Source organism: Pithys albifrons, chromosome 8 (genome assembly GCF_047495875.1).
Source record: "Pithys albifrons albifrons isolate INPA30051 chromosome 8, PitAlb_v1, whole genome shotgun sequence".
Classification (NCBI taxonomy): domain Eukaryota; kingdom Metazoa; phylum Chordata; class Aves; order Passeriformes; family Thamnophilidae; genus Pithys; species Pithys albifrons.
In genome coordinates this window covers 1,855,978-1,876,104 of record NC_092465.1, presented here as the reverse complement: position 1 = coordinate 1,876,104, position 20,127 = coordinate 1,855,978, and the positions used below count along the sequence as shown (strand labels likewise).

At 57.3% G+C, this 20,127-nt stretch overlaps 2 protein-coding genes across 2 annotated transcripts; one reads left to right on the top strand and one right to left on the bottom strand.

Moving 5' to 3' along the window:
* Positions 1-560: 560 nt before the first annotated feature.
* On the bottom strand, positions 561-15,904 carry ARL5A (ARF like GTPase 5A). The gene is made up of 6 exons (XM_071561751.1): positions 15,609-15,904; positions 13,968-14,028; positions 7,896-8,043; positions 5,681-5,764; positions 3,873-4,024; positions 561-3,207 (listed from the first exon to the last, which is right to left on the bottom strand). The coding sequence occupies exons 1-6, from the start codon at positions 15,652-15,654 to the stop codon at positions 3,159-3,161; spliced, it is 540 nt and encodes a 179-aa protein (XP_071417852.1). The 5' UTR covers positions 15,655-15,904; the 3' UTR covers positions 561-3,158.
* On the top strand, positions 15,653-16,972 carry LOC139675226 (uncharacterized). Its single transcript, XM_071562576.1, has one exon. It carries the CDS (start codon positions 15,653-15,655, stop codon positions 16,970-16,972), a length of 1,320 nt encoding a protein of 439 aa, XP_071418677.1.
* Positions 16,973-20,127: the final 3,155 nt, after the last annotated feature.

The window sequence follows — 20,127 nt, the reverse complement described above, 5'->3', positions numbered from 1 at the left end:
ATTCAGGCTGCACAAGACATGGCACACTTTGTTTGTGGCTGGGGTAAGGCTGGGCTGTTTCTGCTGCCCCACACACAGAAAACAATTCAATTCTGGGATTATAAACTCCTCAGGGCACAACAGAGAGCTCTGAGCAGCCAGGCTGGGTGTGCAGCTCCACCAGCTCCTCAGTGGGCTCTGGGGCTGCTCCTGAGACCAAGGGCGGGTGGCCACAGACCAAGGGCAGGTGGCCACAGACCAAGGGCAGGTGGCCACAGGGACCTCAGAGCCACAGAAAGTGGAAGTGGCCAAGGGAGGGCAGAGGGAGCCCCAGAGAACTCCTGTAAACACACAGAGTGTGGCTGCAACACAACCCACACCTGAGAAAGCACCACAGCTCCACTGCAGGGACACAGAAATGCTGCAGATGTGCAGCCATCAGCAAACACCCTGAGCAGCTCCACCACTGCCCTGGCACTGCCAGCAACAATCCTCTCCTTCCCAGCCTGTGTGGGGCCAGCCCAGAGCCCTCACACCACACCAAGCCCCCTGCAGGCACCAAACACTCAAAAACCAAACACTGGGGTTGAGAAGCAAGTCTGCTTTTTCTTTTTTTTTTTTAACTAGAAAATGTACAATTCCATTTCATGTGTGCACAGAGCTTGTTGCTTGTAGGTACTGCCCGAGAAACTGAGGGAGTTTCTGCAGGAAACTGTTAATTCTTCAAACATTGATACATTTTGCAATACACCAGTTAAATACCAAGATCTATGTGCATGCACTATGGGGATATGCATGTACACCTTAATGCTTCACAGAGACAGCAGAGCCCGGCCAGGGAGCCTCAGATACCAAAAATATTAAAAAGTTCAGCTCTTTCCCTGCCTTTGTTAAATACAGGCCTTTGAGGCTGGCCCCTCCCTCCCTTTCCCTGTGGATTCTCCTGCTCCCAGGAGGCAGGAGCACCAGCCAGGTTATCCCAGAACCAGAGAGAAGCACCTGGAAAAGTTCACACTAAGCTGTTGCTGCAAAATGCCCTTTCCATCCTTCCCAGAAAGGAAGGACACCTTAAACCCAGGCTGGTTTCCCTCGGCTGTGCTCCCCAAACACCTCCAGCAGCAGAGCCTGTGGCTGGGGCCACCCTCACTGCCCCGGCACTGACAGCTCCAACACCATCCCACTGCCTGGATCTTCCCCGGTGGGAATCCCGGGCACCCGTATCCCAGAGGGAATCTCGGGCACCCATCCCGGTGGGAATCCCGGGCGCCCCATCCCGGCGGGAATCCAGGGCGCCCCATCCCGGCGGGAATCCAGGGCGCCCCATCCCGGCGGGAATCCAGGGCGCCCGTATCCCGGCGGGAATCCAGGGCGCCCCATCCCGGCGGGAATCCCGCACGCCCGTATCCCGGCGGGAATCCCGCACGCCCGTATCCCGGCGGGAATTCCGCACGCCCGTATCCCGGCGGGAATTCCGCACGCCCGTATCCCGGCGGGAATTCCGCACGCCCGTATCCCGGCGGGAATCCCGGGCACCCATCCCGGCGGGAATCCCGGGCACCCCATCCCACCGGGAATCCCGGGCACCCCATCCCACCGGGAATCCCGGGCACCCCATCCCACCGGGAATCCCGGGCACCCCATCCCACCGGGAATCCCGGGCACCCCATCTCGGTGGGAATTCTGCATGCCCGTATCCCACCGGGAATCCCGGGCACCCGTATCCCAGAGGGAATCCTGGGTACCCATCCCACCGGGAATCCCGCACGCCCGTATCCCACCGGGAATCCCGGGCACTCGTATCCCAGAGGGAATCCTGGGTACCCATCCCGGCGGGAATCCCGCATGCCCATCCCAGCAGGGGCTGCAGCAAGGAAAGGTCAGCCCAGTGTTCCACAGCTGCTCTGGGACCATGCCAGGAGTTCTGTTGGCACCTGGAACTCGTGTGGGCCACTGAGAGCTCCCCAAGTAGTGTCGTGTTCTGTCCCCACCTGGTCCCCTCCACTGGGGGTGGACTCAGCTGTACCTCTGATGCAGCAAGGAGAGTTTTCCCTCTGAAAAGCACCTCATCAGAGCGTGACCTGCACAGTTCCAGTGGGACTGTCAAACATACCTTTGTGCCTCTTCTTTGGTTTATAGAAAAAAGGTATTCCTTCCCTTCCTGACAGCTAAAGGTACTTCTAGACCTGACCCAAACTGCACTGCCAAGGACAGCACGGCAGGATGTGCATCTGCAGCATCTCCCACTCCAAGGACTGCAACAGAAAAGGAAAATCCATCTCACTTGAAACTCTCTGGCAAATTTGTACTGTTTGCCAACACTGCTACTTGCAGCTTAATCCTTGTGTGCCCCAATCCACTCCAGCCTCCTCCCCACCCAAAACCTCCCGTGGAACACGAGCCCTGGGCTGGAGGGAGGGTTGGTCTGTCCAACTGAGGGGACCAATGTCTGAGGGACAGCACAGAGGGAGAGGCTGGACACGAGGACAGGGGCTGACACTGTCAGTGCTGCTGCAAAGATGCTGCTTCAGCCTCACACTGCTCTGAACAGATTGCAAGGAACCTAAAACTGAGGTATAAATATACACAAATATGTACAGTTCACATACAGAGAACAGGTTTGCATTTGTAACATTGGGAACCTTAAAAATACTGGAGGGTTGATAGTTAAGCCAGTGATTTGTTGCTGATTTACTGGAATAATGAAGCCAACACCTTCCACTAGAGAGGGCTACAATGGGATCATCAGACTCTAAATTAAAAGCTCCTTCCTCTTGCTTCACATTCTCCATGCCCAAGGCTGGGCTGTCCCGAGGGGCTGAGGCTTGGGAAGGTCAGTCCCAGCTCCGAGATGGATCCTGCAGGGAAAGAAGGGCAGCCTGGAGCCAGGGCTGCACCTTTCCCTCTGGGAATGGCCCAGGGCCTGCAGGGAAAGCAGAGCAGCCTGGAGCCAGGGCTGCACCCTTCCCTCTGGGAATGGCCCAGGGCCTGCAGGGAAAGCAGAGCAGCCTGGAGCCAGGGCTGCACCTTTCCCTCTGGGAATGGCCCAGGGCCTGCACGCTGCCTGGGGCAGCTCTGTAGAAAACACAGTTGCAATCAGTTCAGTATAAATACATCCACCCCACCGGCTCTGCCATGGGTGCCCCTCTGGGGCAATGTCTGTGCACTGAGGGCAGTAAAAATCATCTGATCTTGAGCCTTGACATCATCCACTCCAGTCCTTGGCACAGCCTGGAACAAAAGGGAGAGTGGTCAGGGACACGTGCACTTCTCAGGACAGCTCCAAAGGTGATTCCCTGGCATCAGTTTGAATTCCCCCTCAGAACTCTGAATGACTCCCAGGAACTCTCTGTGCCAAGTGTGGGGTTTTCTGGATCTCACTGTGCAATCCAGGAGTGAGATCCTTCAGATCCCGGCACTGCAGGACACCAAGTTCTCTGACTGGGATTATTCTCAATAAGCCAGAACAGATTTCAGGTTCCCACCCTGCCCTCACTAAGCCCAAACCACATAAAAGTTTTCTCTCTGTGAGGCAGGACTGTGGATTTGATGTAGAACTTGATTTTCTGATTCATATTGACCCTAAGTCTGTGTTCTGAGCTCAAAATAAATGTCAAGATTACCAAGTGGGGGCAGGCCCTGGCACAGGTTGGGCAGAGAAGCTGTGGCTGCCCCTGGATCTCTGGGAGTGTCCAAGGCCAGGCTGGAGCACCCTGGGCTGGTGGGAGGTGTCCCTGCCCAAGGCAGGGGTGGGACTGGGTGGGCTTTGAGGTCCCTTCCAACCCAAACCATTTGGGACTGTTACTGACAGGGGAGGAATGTGAATTCAAACCACACACTGCAACAACCCCCCAGGTAAGTGCAGCCTCCCCTCCCAGGGACAGGAACCCCCTTACCCCTCTCCAGTCAGAGCACAGCAGGCCTGGATGTGCCACTGGTGATCCTTGATGGAAGTGAGCTTGAGGAACTGGGAGATCTCAGCCACTGTCATGCACTCCTTCACGTCCTGCTTGTTGGCAAAGATCAGCAAACCTGCTTTTTTCAAGTCCTAGGGAGGAGAAGGGAAGAGAAAATGATTCCAAAGCAGCCCTTGGAGGTGGTACCAGAGAGAACCCCGAGCCCCAGCCACCAATCCCACAGGAGAAGGTGCCAAGCAGTGCAGGAATCCTGGAATCCAGCAGCCCAAACATCCAGGTTTTGCCATGGATGATGCCAAAACTCAGCACAATGTCCTGCTGGGCCCCAGGGGGATCAGAGCACCCTGTCCCTGAGCAGCACTAAATCTGGGAACAGGGACAAGCTGTTGGACCACACAGTGCCTGGAATTACAGCAGCACAGGGAGTGTGGAAAACCTTTCCCTCAGAGAGCAAAAGGTGTTCCAGGAAGCCAAGCCAAGCCTGGCATTAACTGCCTGTCGGGCACACTGATGTTTACAGGCAGCAAAATTAATTCCCAAACCATCAGCTGCTCCAGAAAATAGTTGGAACTGAGCTGGGAAACTCAACTTTGCCTCAACAGGAGCTCAATGGAACCGCTGGGCAGGAAGCAAAGACTTCAAGGAGCAAAGAAAAGCTGTTTTAGACAAATATTTGAGTTTCATTCCAGCTTGCAGGTATTGCTGTTCTCTCCAAACACGTGTGGGGGGTGAGTGGGCACAGCCTGGGAACATCCTGCTGGACAACAATGGGGCAGGAATCACCTCCCAGCACGGAGCAAGGGCTCCTGCTCCTGGAATTCCCCCCTTCTCCTCATGGCAAGGTTTAATTAACAACTTCCACATCTTCCTTTAGGGATTAGGAAACACAAGAGGCAGGTTTTGTTCCCAAGCAAAACATCCTGAAGAGTCCAGCTCTGCAATCCTGACCCTGACAGCAGCAGCTCTGACTGCAGCAGAATTTGCTTTATTAACTACAATTTAAACACCAGAAAATTTTAAAATAATTAAATGAAACACCAAAAAATTAGAAATTCAAGAGACTATGGTTTTTTTTCTCCAAGGAAATCCATAGGCAGGGTTTGTCCTTCCTGCAGTCTCTGAACTGTGGCTGTGGCTTAAACATACATGTCATACTTTGGGATATAATGCCATCATTTTTATGCAGATTTTCTTATTCTGATCCTTAAATTTGCAAGCTCAGCATCCTCTCACAGACACTGAGCCAGGTCCTGCCACAGGTACTGCCTGGCCTATCCATCACTTTGGTATTTATGAGTCAGACCCAGAGCTCAGGGTCAGACCTGACCCAGGGCTCAGGTTTCAAGAGGGGCTTTACAATTTAGCAGTTCACACCCTCCAAAACCAGAACAATGTCTGGCCATGGGCTGCCTGTTCCTTCAGTTTTATACCTGGTTGCCATAAAGCACCTGATTATTTCCCTGAAAACAGAACATCAGGCACCCATGAAGTTGCCAAAAGAGTGACTGAGTTCCTGCAGGAAACAGGGGTTTTTTTAAGGATCTAATTCAGGTGTTAACATGGACTGAAGCAAAAAACCCACAGAATCATTTACAATCCCAAGTGCTGCTTCCCTGAAGCACTGACAAATTTAGGATTAATGCACAGCTTTACTGGGAGTCCACAAAAGAGTCTCTGGCAGGAACAGCTCAGGGTGCAAATCTGCTTGATGTGCACACAGATAAAGAGAGAAATAAATAAGTATTACAGTAAATAAGTATTAAAACTAAGACACAGGGTTTACTCACCTCGTGTGCCAGCATTTTATACAGTTCCTCCTTGGTCACAGAGATCCTCTCCCTGTCTGTGCTGTCCACCACCACGATCACAAACTGCAAGAAGGGCAGACTTAGCAGAGAACAAACCCCTCTGAGTGGCCAAATCCTCCTGGCTCCTGCCCAGGGACCTGTTCCCATCCCAGTGCCCCGCTGGATCCCCAGGGATCAGCCCTCCCAGCCCCTGCTCCCATCCCAGTGCCCAGCCGGATCCCCAGGGATCAGCTCCCCAGCCCCTGTTCCCATCCCAGTGCCCAGCTGGATCCAGCAGCCCCCCCAGCCCCTGTTCCCAGCTGGATCCCCAGGGATCAGCTCCCCAGTCCCAGGGAGGGTCCCACAGCCCAGCTGGATCCAGCAGCCCCCCCAGCCCCTGTTCCCACCCCACTGACCAGCTGGATCCCCAGGGATCAGCTCCCTAGCCCCAGGGAGGGCCCCTGTTCCCAGCTGGATCCCCAGGGATCAGCCCCCCAGCCCCTGTTCCCAGCTGGATCCCCAGGGATCAGCTCCCCCAATCCCTGTTCCCACTCCCCTGTTCCCAGCTGGATCCCCAGGGATCAGCCCCCCAGCCCCAGGGGTGGTCCCACAACCCTGGGGTGCTTCACACCCTGTGGTTTGGGGGCAAGGGCAGCTGAGACAACTTGGCACTTTCTGTTCTCCATTTGTGAGTGGAAAATTCAAACTGAAAGCAAGTGAATTGTCTGCAATCCCAGGTCTGGGGTTGTTTTCTCTTGGCACAACTGGGGCACCACAGACACCCCTCAAATCACTTCCTGCAGCCTTGAAAACCAACTGGATCAGTCTGATCTCTCTAGTTCTAAAACTAACAAGCAAATAGGTATTTGCAAAGGATTTAACAAGCCCTGAAGCTCCAAACTCCAAGAGCCACACACAGATAAATGTCACAGACTCATTTAGGCTGGAAAGCACCTCTGAGAGGTCACAGCACCTCACAGGGAAGCAGAGGAGAACAAAGGAAATTGTTATTAAAAAAATCCTTTCCTAAAACCATTTTGATCACACAGGAAACCTTGATTTAAAACATTATTTTTATCATGTGCTTGATAGAAGTTATATTTATATATACATATGATTAAATGTATATATTATACATATGATAAATTTTTTATATATGATAAGATTTATATATATGTGTGTAAATATAGATATGTATGTGCTGCAACTTCTCTGCTAAAGAGTTCTGAAAACTCTTGGGATGTTTAAGTAAATTTATGGAGCTCCCACAGTCTCAGAGGAAAACTTTTGGGGACTCCTCCTTACTCCTGAGCACTGGGCAGGTTTGGGAGAGAGTGGTCATGGATGATGAGGGAGAAGGAACTGTGGGAAGAAACTTTTGGGGTCTCCTCCTTATTCCTGAGCACTGGGCAGGTTTGGGAGAGAGTGGTCATGGATGATGAGGGAGGAGGAACTGTGGGAAGAAACTTTTGGGGTCTCCTCCTTACTCCTGAGCACTGGGCAGGTTTGGGAGAGTGACCATGGATGATGAGGGAAGATCTGTGGGAGGAAAGCTTTTGGTTTCCTCTCCTTATTCCTGAGGACTAGGCAGGTTTGGGAGAGAGACCATGGACAACAAGGGAGGAAAACTTCTGGGGACTTCTCCTTATTCCTGAGCACTGGGCAGGTTTGGGAGAGACCATGGACAACAAGGGAGGAAAACTTCTGGGGACTACTCCTTATTCCTGAGCACTGGGCAGGTTTGGGAGAGACCATGGATATGGATGATGAAGGATGAACTGTGGGAGGAAACTTTTGGGGTGTCCTCCTTATTCCTGAGCACTGGGCAGGTTTGGGAGAGTGACCATGGATGATGAGGGAAGATCTGTGGGAGGAAAGCTTTTGGTTTCCTCTCCTTATTCCTGAGGACTGGGCAGGTTTGGGAGAGAGACCATGGACAACAAGGGAGGAAAACTTCTGGGGACTACTCCTTATTCCTGAGCACTGGGCAGGTTTGGGAGAGAGTGACCATGGATATGGATGATGAAGGATGAACTGTGGGAGGAAACTTTTGGGGTGTCCTCCTTATTCCTGAGCACTGGGCAGGTTTGGGAGAGAGTGGCCATGGATGATGAGGGAGGATCTGTGAACAACTCCAAGCAACCCCAGGCTGAGCTGGGCAGATCCCAGCCCCAGAGCCCTCCTGGGGGGCCATTCCCAGCCCTGCCATTCCCACCTCGGTGTTGGTGTAGTAGGTGTTCCAGGAGGAGCGCAGGGACTCCTGGCCGCCGATGTCCCACATGAGGAACCGCGTGTTGTTCACCACGATCTCCTCCACGTTGCTGCCGATGGTGGGCGACGTGTGCACCACCTCGTTCATGGAGCTGGGGGGCACAGGGGGCACGGGGGTCACCTCCAGCACCCCCACCAGGGCATGGGGGTCACCTCCAGCACCCCACACCAGGCACAGAGCACTGGGTCACCTCCAGCACCCCCACCAGGCACAGGGGTCACCTCCAGCACCCCACACCAGGGCACGGGGGTCACCTCCAGCACCCCACACCAGGGCATGGGGGTCACCTCCAGCACCCCACACCAGGCACAGAGCACTGGGTCACCTCCAGCACCCCACACCAGGGCACGGGGGTCACCTCCAGCACCCCACACCAGGGCACGGGGGTCACCTCCAGCACCCCACACCAAGCACAGAGCACTGGGTCACCTCCAGCACCCCCACCAGGCACGGGGGTCACCTCCAGCACCCCACACCAGGGCACGGGGGTCACCTCCAGCACCCCACACCAGGGCACGGGGGTCACCTCCAGCACCCCACACCAGGGCACGGGGGTCACCTCCAGCACCCCCACCAGGGCATGGGGGTCACCTCCAGCACCCCACACCAGGGCACGGGGGTCACCTCCAGCACCCCACACCAAGCACAGAGCACTGGGTCACCTCCAGCACCCCACACCAGGGCACAGGGGTCACCTCCAGCACCCCACACCAGGCACAGAGCACGGGGGTAACCACCAGCACCCCACACCCCCAACAGGCACAGGGCACTGGGGTCACCTCCAGCATCTCCACCAGACACAGGGCACTGGGGTCACCTCCAGCATCTCCACCAGACACAGGGCACTGGGGTCACCTCCAGCATCTCCACCAGACACAGGGCACTGGGGTCACCTCCAGCATCTCCACCAGACACAGGGCACTGGGGTCACCTCCAGCATCTCCACCAGACACAGGGCACTGGGGTCACCTCCAGCACCCTATACCAGGCATAGGGCACGGGGGTAACCACCAGCACCCCACACCCCCAACAGGCACAGGGCATGGGGGTCACCACCAGCATCTCCACCAGACACAGGGCACTGGGGTCACCTCCAGAACCCCACACCAGACACAGGGCACTGGGGTCACCTCCAGAACCCCACACCAGACACAGAGCACTGGGGTCACCTCCAGAACCCCACACCAGACACAGGGCACTGGGGTCACCTCCAGCAGCCCACACCAGGCACAGGGCACGGGGGTCACCTCCAGCACCCCACACCAGGCACAGGGCATGGGGGTCACCTCCAGCACCTCCCCCAGACCCAAACCTGAAGGGTTTTCTGAGCTTGGATGGAGTTACAACAACACTCAGACAAAGGGTGATGGGGGAGGAGCACAAACCCACATAAAAACAGCAATAAAAATAACCCTCTGAACTGGCTAATCATCAAATTACAGAGCTGAGAGCACACTCATGAACAAAACTGTGTTGTAATTAATTAAATCATCAAGCTGAGGGGCTTTTCCCTGCAGAAGCTGTTTGGGGCTCTCAGCTTTTCCTTCCCCAGGCCTGTTTTGGCACATGTGGGACAGGACAGTTGGTTTGTCCAGGAATGTGGTTCAGCCACAGGATTGCCAAGGCTGCAGGAAAACAGCAGCTCATCCTCCAGCCCCAGCAGAGCCACCACAGCCCACCCTCCTTCCAGGGCAGGCCACTAAAAACATCTCCCCAGCTCAGCTGCTTCATGTCCAAACCTCCTGCTCTTCCCCCTTCAGCACAGCCAAACACACACGACTTTTTGGAGACAAATGCAGTCATTAAATACCCCAAATATTTTGTTTAGAGACACTGAGTGTAACTCTGTCACTGACACCACCAAAGAGCCAAAAGTGTGCTCTGGATACTCCTGAAGTTCTAAATATTTAAACTCTACTGCAAAAAAAATTAACAGGAGTTTCAAAGCAAACCAATTTTCAAGGAATTTTTTTTTCCTCTGACACTCTTGATGTCCTTTTTCATTATATATGAACTTTTAAAAGTTTCAGCAGAGGTTCTGGTTACAGTGAGAGCAATTTGAGACTTGTAACGTGCTGGAATATTTCCTGAAGGGGACACAGAGTGACAGGGAGATAAAGGGATGGCCCAGTGTCCTGGAAAGGAATCCCAGTTATCCAGTGCCTCAGCATTTAACAAGGAACCTGCTCCCCACACACACTTGAAGGCAAATATATGAGAGAAAGAGGACTGGAAGGACCCTAAAATCAAATTAAGGGTAACAACAATACAAGATGCCTGTGGCTGATTTCAGATTTAAAAATCAGGTCTCAGCAGAATTCTGTCAATGCTTGGAAGAGACTTATGATCCCTTTTCCTTCACTGAACCCACAGCTTTTCCCATTCCACCTGTTGGAAACTCCTAGTTTGCAACAGGATAGGTGGGGAACACCATTCCTGCCACCTGGTCACAAACTCCCAGGGAGGGGAGGGAGAGCTGAGCACAGAACAGAAGGAAGGAAGTGTCTGTAAGGGGGATTTGGGACATGCAGAGATGGGGAGGGTTAAGGAGGGGTCAGGCAGCAGAATGGAGCAAACAGGCAAGGGAGACACAAGCAGAGAGATGGGAAAATCCCGTGGAGCTGAACTGGGTGTAAAGAAAAAGGAGACACAGAGATCCATTGTATGAAAGGGAAAATCAAACACTGAAACTGCAGAAATAAGGGGAAGAAGAACTGTGAGACGTTTGTGAGGAAATGGAAAGGCACAGACAGCAGTAAATGCACAAGGAGCTGCATTAAAAAATACCCTGCATTGTATTTGTGCTTTCTAAAGCCTGCAGAAATCCCCAGCCCATCCCTGCCCTCTCAGAAACCCCCAGCCCCTCCCTGCCCTCTCTCTCCCTGCACAAACCCCCAGCCCCTCCCTGCCCTCTCTCTCCCTGCACAAACCCCCAGCCCATCCCTCCCCTCTCCCTGCACAAACCCCAGCCCATCCCTGCCCTCTCCCTGCCTGCACAAACCCCCAGCCCAGCCCTGCCCATCCCTGCCTGCACAAACCCCCAGCCCAGCCCTGCCCAGCCCTGCCTGCACAAACCCCCAGCCCAGCCCTGCCCATCCCTGCCTGCACAAACCCCCAGCCCATCCCTGCCCTCTCTCCCTGCCAGCACAAACCCCCAGCCCATCCCTCCCCTCTCTCCCTGCACAAACCCCCAGCCCAGCCCTGCCCAGCCCTGCCTGCACAAACCCCCAGCCCATCCCTCCCCTCTCCCTGCACAAACCCCCAGCCCATCCCTGCCCTCTCTCCCTGCCAGCACAAACCCCCAGCCCATCCCTCCCCTCTCTCCCTGCCAGCACAAACCCCAGCCCATCCCTCCCCTCTCTCTCCCTGCACAAACCCCCAGCCCATCCCTGCCCTCTCCCTGCACAAACCCCAGCCCATCCCTGCCCTCTCCCTGCCTGCACAAACCCCAGCCCATCCCTGCCCTCTCCCTGCACAAACCCCAGCCCATCCCTGCCCTCTCCCTGCCTGCACAAACCCCCAGCCCATCCCTGCCCTCTCCCTGCCTGCACAGACCCCCAGCCCATCCCTGCCCTCTCCCTGCCTGCACAAACCCTCAGCCCATCCCTGCCCTCTCCCTGCACAAACCCCAGCCCATCCCTGCCCTTTCCCTGCCTGCACAAACCCCCAGCCCATCCCTGACAGCACAAACCCCCAGTCCATCCCTGACAGCACAAACCCCCAGCCCATCCCTCCCCTCTCAGAAACCCCCAGCCCATCCCTGCCCTCTCTCCCTGCCAGCACAAACCCCCAGCCCATCCCTGCCCTCTCTCCCTGCCTGCACAGACCCCCAGCCCACCCTCCCCTCTCCCTGCAGTGGCAGATGCTGCCCCAGGGCCGGGCTGTGGAAAGGCAGAGGCAGCTCAGGGGGTGACAAATCCCGACCATTCCCAGAGAGCCCATTTCAGGAGCAGGACTGGAGCAGCACAGCCACATCTCTGAGCAGGGATTATTCCTGGTGCTGACTCGGGAGCCCTTCACGTGGGAAAGGGCCAATGTGTGCCCAGCACAGACCTTGAGCTGCCTGTGCCACCCAGCAGCTCCTGAGCCTGAGCACAGACTGGAACCCTCTTATCAAAGGCCCGAGATAGGCAGCCCATGTGAGCTCCATGGAAAGCAGGAGCAAGGCCAGGCAAGGAAACACAAGTCAAAGCCAGCCCTGAAAGCAGGAGGTGCAGGACAGCATGGAGATGTTGTCCTGGGTCCATCCTGGGATCATCCCGTGCCACAGACAGCACCAAAGGACACCCCAGCACTGGGCACAGCAGGGAGAGCTGCTCTGCCACTCACACAGCCCTTTGTCTGGCATTTAAATCTGTGCCATGGAGCAGTTTTGCAACACTGTCCCATGGCCAGCACTCACCTCAACCCTGGCAAAGAGCTGGCACCTTAACACCACAGGGCAGTGTGTGCCAACAGCAGGGGAGCTGGGACACAGCACTGAGCAAAGCAGGGACCTTCCCAAACTCCAACCACCCACGGGAGCAGAGACCTTCCCAAACTCCAACCACCCACATGTGAGCAGAGACCTTCCCAAACTCCAACCACCCATGGGAGCAGGGACCTTCCCAAACTCCAACCACCCCCAGGAGCAGGGACCTTCCCAAACTCCAACCACCCACAGGAGCAGGGACCTTCCCAAACTCCAGTCACCCACAGGAGCAGGGACCTTCCCAAACTCCAACCACCCCCAGGAGCAGGGACCTTCCCAAACTCCAACTACCCACCCATGGGAGCAGGGACCTTCCCAAACTCCAACTACCCACCCATGGGAGCAGGGACCTTCCCAAACTCCAACTACCCACCCATGGGAGCAGAGACCTTCCCAAACTCCAACCACCCACGGGAGCAGAGACCTTCCCAAACTCCAACCACCCACAGGAGCAGGGACCTTCCCAAACTCCAGGCACCCCCAGGAGCAGGGACCTTCCCAAACTCCAACCACCCCCGGGAGCAGAGACCTTCCCAAACTCCAACCACCCCCGGGAGCAGAGACCTTCCCAAACTCCAGGCACCCCCAGGAGCAGGGACCTTCCCAAACTCCAGTCACCCACGGGAGCAGGGACCTTCCCAAACTCCAGTCACCCACGGGAGCAGGGACCTTCCCAAACACCAGCCACCCACAGGAGCAGGGACCTTCCCAAACTCCAACCACCCCCAGGAGCAGAGACCTTCCCAAACTCCAGGCACCCCCAGGAGCAGAGACCTTCCCAAACTCCAGGCACCCCCAGGAGCAGAGACCTTCCCAAACTCCAGGCACCCATGGGAGCAGAGACCTTCCCAAACTCCAACCACCCACCCATGGGAGCAGAGACCTTCCCAAACTCCAACCACCCATGGGAGCAGTGACCTTCCCAAACTCCAGCCACCCATGGGAGCAGAGACCTTCCCAAACTCCAACCACCCATGGGAGCAGAGACCTTCCCAAACTCCAACCACCCACGGGAGCAGAGACCTTCCCAAACTCCAACCACCCATGGGAGCAGGGACCTTCCCAAACTCCAGCCACCCACGGGAGCAGAGACCTTCCCAAACTCCAGGCACCCACAGGAGCAGAGACCTTCCCAAACTCCAACCACCCATGGGAGCAGAGACCTTCCCAAACTCCAACCACCCATGGGAGCAGGGACCTTCCCAAACTCCAACCACCCATGGGAGCAGGGACCTTCCCAAACTCCAACCACCCATGGGAGCAGGGACCTTCCCAAACTCCAGCCACCCATGGGAGCAGAGACCTTCCCAAACTCCAGGCACCCCCAGGAGCAGAGACCTTCCCAAACTCCAGGCACCCATGGGAGCAGGGACCTTCCCAAACTCCAACCATCCCCAGGAGCAGGGATCTTCCCAAACTCCAGCCACCCACAGGAGCAGAGACCTTCCCAAACTCCAACCACCCACGGGAGCAAACCCAGCCAGCAAGGCAGCAACACACCCCCCCACGTGGAAGTCCCCAAACTGCCCACAGGTCATACTCACAATTGGTACAGAATGGTGGTTTTCCCTGCATTGTCCAGGCCCACAATGATCACTTTGTGCTCTGAAATGACAACAGGGCCAGTAAGTCGCTTGGTTCACTATCGTGACACCAGCTGGGTCTTCCTCTGGTTTTCCAAGCCAGGCCTGCCCAGCTCCAGGAGATCTGGCCCAGCCTGTGGGGAGGTTCTGCCCTGAGGGGAAGGGACTGGCAGCTGGTCCCTGTCTGCAGGAACAGCTCCAGAGAGGTTACACGTGGATCTTTTCCTGCTCTGAACTGCCAGGGCAATGCCACACTGGGATCCTGCCCCGGGCCCCTGCAGCAATCCCACTGTCCCTTTGCAAGGCCTTTATCTGGGAATACCCTGATCTCTCGGGAAGTGAAACCCCAGGGTTTGCAGCTGGAAACCAAACCCAGCCCAAGCTGCAGCTCTGAGTGCCCCCCAGTGCCCCCCTTCCCCTCTGGACCCCCCAGAACAGCTTTGCCCACAGACATCTCACAGGGCACACTCGCCCAGCCCAGCTCGGGATGAGCCCAAACAAACCTCCCCTGACATCCTGGAGCTCCGTGCCCAAATCCCACTGTGTGTGCTCATCCCAAACCCCACTGGGAACTGCACAGCTGTGGATTCCAGGACAGGGAGCACACACAGCCTGAGCTCTGCTGCACAACTTTCCTGCACCAACACCCAACTCAGAGCTCTGTGAGAAGGGACTTTCTTCCCCCACTGGTCCCAAGGGCAACAAAAAGCCACTACAGAATCACAGAATCAGTTGGGTTGGAAGGGACCTCTGAGATCATCAAGCCCAACCCTTGATCCAACCCCCCTTTCATTGCTATGAACATCCCAAGCCTCAGACACTGAGATAATGTACACTCACATCAAATCCAATTAAAGCATTTATTACCCCAGAGCAGAGGGAGGGGACAGGGCTCAGGTACGTGGGTTTTTCTGATTGATTTTATCAACATCATGTGGGTTTGCAGAGTTGTCTCTACCGACATAAACTCAGTTTCAGTAACTCTGCATAACTGCACAATAACACTGCAAAAGGAGCTGCTTACTCGACCCCACACAACTTTTAGGGGAACTTTGGTTCGGGTGAGATGCTGCCAGGATGGCAAATGTTGGGGACCAGCTGGATCGGCAGCTCTGGATGCCCCAACACAAAGGATTTTGTTGGATTTGCACCGAGAGTGAAAGGGGAGGCAACAGGGACACCCCCAGTGCAGGCGTGAGTGAGCTGGAGCTCCTCAAAACCCAATTCCAGGGGCTTCCAGACACGGGAAGAAGTGTTTTATAGCGCAAGTGACACCTCGCTCCGAGGGGGTGGGTGTTACAAACCACGGCACGGTTTGGGAAGGGAAATTCATCAGGAATTTGGGGCTCATCCCGTCCCACCCTGCCCTGGGCAGGGGCACCTTCCACAGGCCAGGAGGCTCCAAACCCCGTCCGGCCTGGCCTGGGACACTCCGGGGATCCAGGGGCGGCCACAGCTAAAGGTACAAACAGCATTTACTGCAGGAATGAGGCAGATTTATCCCTCAAACCCATCCGGCCTGTCGGAGGGGGCCCCACGCGGCCCCTCGGCAGCCCCAGCCCGAGGGGCTCAGAGCGGCTCCCCCACCCCGGCCCCGCTCACCCTGGTGGTTGAAGAGCCTCCATATCCTGGTGAAGAGGATCCCCATGGCGGGCAGGGCCGAGCCGGGCCGGGCCGGGCGGGCTGAGGGCGCTCAGGGCCCCGGGAGCCGGCGGGGGCCGCGGCTGGGAGCGGGGCTGGGGCCGCGCCGGGGCCGCATCGCCGCCGGGAGGTGTCCTGGGGGATACACCGGGATGAGCGGCGGGATGAGCGCCGGGAAAGGCTCCGGGAGCGGCGCAGGGAGCGGCGGAGGGAGCGGCGCGGCTCGGGCACCGCACGGCCCAGCACGGCCCGGCCCGGGCGCGTCGCACGGACTGACGCGCGGGGGCGGCACCGCGGCCGCCATCACAGAGCGGGGCGCGGGGGAACGGGACGGGAGAGGGGCAGGGATCACCCCCTGGGCCGGGGGGACGGGACGGGAGAGGGGCAGGGATCACCCCCTGGCACCGCCGGGGGGACGGGACGGGAAGGGAAGGGAGAGGGGCAGGGATCACCCCCTGGCACCGCCGGGGGGACGGGAAGGGAGAGGGGCAGGGATCACCCCTGGCACCGCCGGGGGGACGGGAGAGGGGCAGGGATCACCCCTGGGCCGGGGGGACGGGACGGGAGAGGGGCAGGGATCACCCCCTGGGCCGGGGGGACGGGACGGGAGAGGGGCAGGGATCACCCCCTGGCACCGCCTGGGCCGGGGGGACGGGACGGGAGAGGGGCAGGGATCACCCCCTGGCACCGCCGGGACGGGGGGACGGGAAGGGAGAGGGGCAGGGATCACCCCCTGGCACCGCCGGGACGGGACGGGAAGGGAGAGGGGCAGGGATCACCCCTGGGCCGGGGGGACGGGACGGGAAGGGAGAGGGGCAGGGATCACCCCTGGGCCGGGGGACGGGACGGGAGAGGGGCGGGGATCACCCCCTGGCACCGCCGGGACGGGGGGACGGGACGGGAGAGGGGATCACCCCCTGGGCCGGGGGGACAGGAGAGGGGAGCGGGACAGGGGCAGGATCGGCCGGGAGAGGGGCAGGGATCATCCCCCTGGCACCGCCGGGACCGGACGGGAGAGGGGCCGGGATCACCCCCTGGCACCGCCGGGACGGGACGGGAGAGGGGCAGGGATCACCCCCTGGCACCGCCTGGGCCGGGGGGACGGGACGGGAGAGGGGCGGGGATCACCCCCTGGCACCGCCGGGACGGGGGGACGGGACGGGAGAGGGGATCACCCCCTGGGCCGGGGGGACAGGAGAGGGGAGCGGGACAGGGGCAGGATCGGCCGGGAGAGGGGCAGGGATCATCCCCCGGGCACTCTCGGGAGGGACGGGATGGGGAGCGGGGCCGGGATCATCCCCGGGAGGGACGGGACGGGGAGCTGAGGGCTGGGAGCGGGGCAGGGATCACCCCTTGGCACCCCGGGAGGGACGGGACGGGAGCGGGGCAGGATCGGCCGGGAGCAGGGCTGGGATTACCCCCTGGCACTCCCGGGAGGGCTCCGAGGGCTGGAACGGGGACCTGAGGGCAGGGAGGGGATCAGGGAACATCTCACATCCCTTTTGAGGGCTCCGAGGGCTCAAACCGGGAGAGTTCTGCTGGAGGGGTGGGGGGGTCAGGGATCATCCCCTCGAACCCCCGGGAGGGCCCAGACTGGGAGGGTTCAGGCCCGGAGCGGGTCAGGGATCGTCCCCCGCGCCCCCCAGGCCGGACCAGCTGCCCTGGGCAGTCCCTGCTGCGGCCTCCAACCCGGAGCTCTCACCCATGTCCTGCACAAACCTCCTGCTGTTCAGACCCTTCCCTGTGTCCTGTCCCTCCAGGCCTTGTCCCCAGTCCCTCTCCAGCTCTCCTAGAGCCCCTTCAGGCCCTGGAAGGGCCCCAGGGTCTCCCTGAGCTCTGTCTCCAGGAGAAATTTCCCTATCCAAACCCACCACTGAGTTTAAATTCCCTAATGATCTGAAAACCCCAGGAAATAAGTAGATTGTACCCAGCTCTGTGTAGCAGCTGAGACAAGAGGTGGGGGATCTGCCCTGCTTGTCCTTCCCCTGATCAAAACACAGCTTTATTTAACACAATGCAGCATTCCCTGCCCTCACCTGTGCCAGCAGCACCTGCACAGACACCTCACCTGGGCCACACACTGAGCCTTCCCACGGCCCTGGGAGGGGATGGGAATGGCAGCACTGGGATTTGGGGCTGCTGAGGCCATTCCCCCAGGCAGACACAGGTGCCTGTGCCTTGCACAGGTGTTGGACATCCCTTGCTGAAACCCCCTGGGAGGGCTGGTGAGGGAAACCCAGCCCTGAGCAAGGAGCTGGGACTGGGAGGCACTGAGGAGTGAGGCTGTGGGAGGGCTGTGGTTTAGTTCAGGGTCAGGTTCAGGGGTTTAGGGTCAGGGTCAGGTTCAGGTTCAGGGGTGAAAGGGATTTAGGCTCAGGTTCAGAGGTGAAAGGCTTTGCTTATCACCACAGAACCTCATGGAGTCCTTTTGGTGGAAGCTTGGCCAGGTGGCAGCTGAGGCAGCTGGAAGTTGAGCCGTGTCCCCTCCTGGGACAGAGACACTCCTCTTGGCATGGCATGGCATGGGATGGCATGGCATGGCATGGGATGCCTTACTTGGGACAGAGAAGTCTCTGCCCTAAAATCCTCAAGTCTTTCCCAGTGCACACAGGAGCTCAGCACTGCCTCTGGTTCTTCCTGCTCCTCTGCAGCCTGGCACAACAACTCAGTTCCACTCCACCTTCCCTCCTTTCTGCCTGGTGTGCTGCTTCCATCTTCCCATGTGCTGCCTGCCCCCTTCCCATAGGGAATCCCAGACTGGTCTGGGTGGGAAAGGACCTGGAAGCCCATCCAGTGCCACCCCTGCCATGGACAGGGACACCTCCCACTGTCCCAGGTTGCTCCAAGCCCTGTCCAACCTGGCCTGGGACACTCCCAGGGATGGGCATGATACTCTCCTTTGCTCTTCCAGAGGTTTTTCCTTGTTTCCTTCCAGCAGCTTTTATTCCCACAGCAGCTCCTTTCTTTTATTTCCCTGCTGCAATACTGGCCTGTAACCAAAGCAGAGGAATCGAGTTTCTGTTCATGTCCACAGGCTTTGTGTTTCCTGCTGCTCTGGAGGGGAATTTATGGCTTAAACAGTTGAAGGAATAAATATCCCAATTAATAAACTGTCCCAATCCATCCCCATGCAGGGCTGTGGGTGCTGGGACAGTCTGTGACTGGCAGGGAAATGGAGCAGCTCCTCCAAGGGTGATGATGATCCACATCCACAAGTCCAGCATCCAGCCTGCAATGGAATTAATTATTCATTAGGCTGCAATTATCCCCCTGCTGTTCCTCAGCTTGGAATTTCAGATGCACGAGGTTCATTTCCACTCTCAGCTCTCCTGGAACACGGGTGGGCTCGTGGCAGGGTCAGGGGCTGAGTGGTGTGAGAGGGACCAAAGCCCAATTAAACATTTAATTATTAAATAGCCAAGCAGTGAGGTTCCCCCCATGGATTGTTCTGGGGGGTTCTGTGTGGCAGGCTGGGTTATCCTGGATCACACTGTGGATCTTTCTGGATAAAGTTGGGATTTCTAGTGCTGCTGGAAGCTTTCTAAGGAAGCACTCCCAGCACAGCCTCAGAATTCCCTCCTGGACACCTGGGAAGGCTTTTCCAGGGTGAGAACATTTTGTGTGCAGCAGCTCCACCACAGACAGGGGGTCATGGGAGCCTTTCCATGCTGGGGAAGTGCTCTGGGAGCCTCTGCAAGGGTTTCACCATGGAGTGGAAACCCTTCTGTCAGGAAAACCCCAAACATGTGGGGAATCATGGAATGGTTTGGGTTGGAAAAGCCCTCTCAGAGTCCAACCACCCCCAGCACTGCCCATGTCCCCAAGTGCCACATCCACAGGGCTTTGAATCCCTCCAGGGGTGGAGGTTGAACACACAGACAGAAAATCCCATTAAACAGAAGTTTAGAAGCATTAGGTGTGTAAATGCCAATGAAGTGCAGCTTACCTGGTCCAGGTCCTCCTGCCCTTCCAGGGTGGGGTTTGGGTGCTCTCTGGGAAGCTGCAGGTTCCTGCTGGTCACTTTTTGGGAACTCTCTGCTAGAGGCAGCATCTCCCAGTGCTCCCAGTTTTCCAAGACACCGTAAACAACTGGGCATCAGGCACAGGGTGGACTCCATGGCCTTGGAGGGCTTTTCCAGCCTGAGTGATCCTGTGATAAACTTAATTATCCTCTAATTATCCTTGTCACCTCCCACCATTTTAACTCCTGCTTCTCTCTAGGACCCCTTGGAGTGGGAGACCACCCGAGGCCCAGCCCCAAACCCGGCCACATTCCCAAGAATCCCCCAGGGAGCAGTTGGCTGCCAGGGTTTTGCTCCCTGCTGAAAGGGGGAGGAATTCTCTCTGTATTTTTGTACTCCTGAGCCACAGCTATTTAAGAGCAGATCGTTACAAAAATAAACATCATTTATTTCCCAGAGCAGATGCAGCTCCTTCCTTGGGATGTCATTAAATCCTACTAAAAATGCAACACTGCCAA

Coding starts and splice junctions, on each gene's coding strand:
- LOC139675226 (XM_071562576.1), top strand. CDS start 15,653: ATGGCGGGCAGGGCCGAGCCGGGCCGGGCCGGGCGGGCTGAGGGCGCT.
- ARL5A (XM_071561751.1), bottom strand. CDS start 15,654: ATGGGGATCCTCTTCACCAGGATATGGAGGCTCTTCAACCACCAGG. Junction 14,029..15,608: donor GAGGCTCTTCAACCACCAGG/GTGAGCGGGGCC, acceptor TTGTCATTTCAG/AGCACAAAGTGATCATTGTG. Junction 8,044..13,967: donor ACCACCATTCTGTACCAATT/GTGAGTATGACC, acceptor TGTGCCCCCCAG/CTCCATGAACGAGGTGGTGC.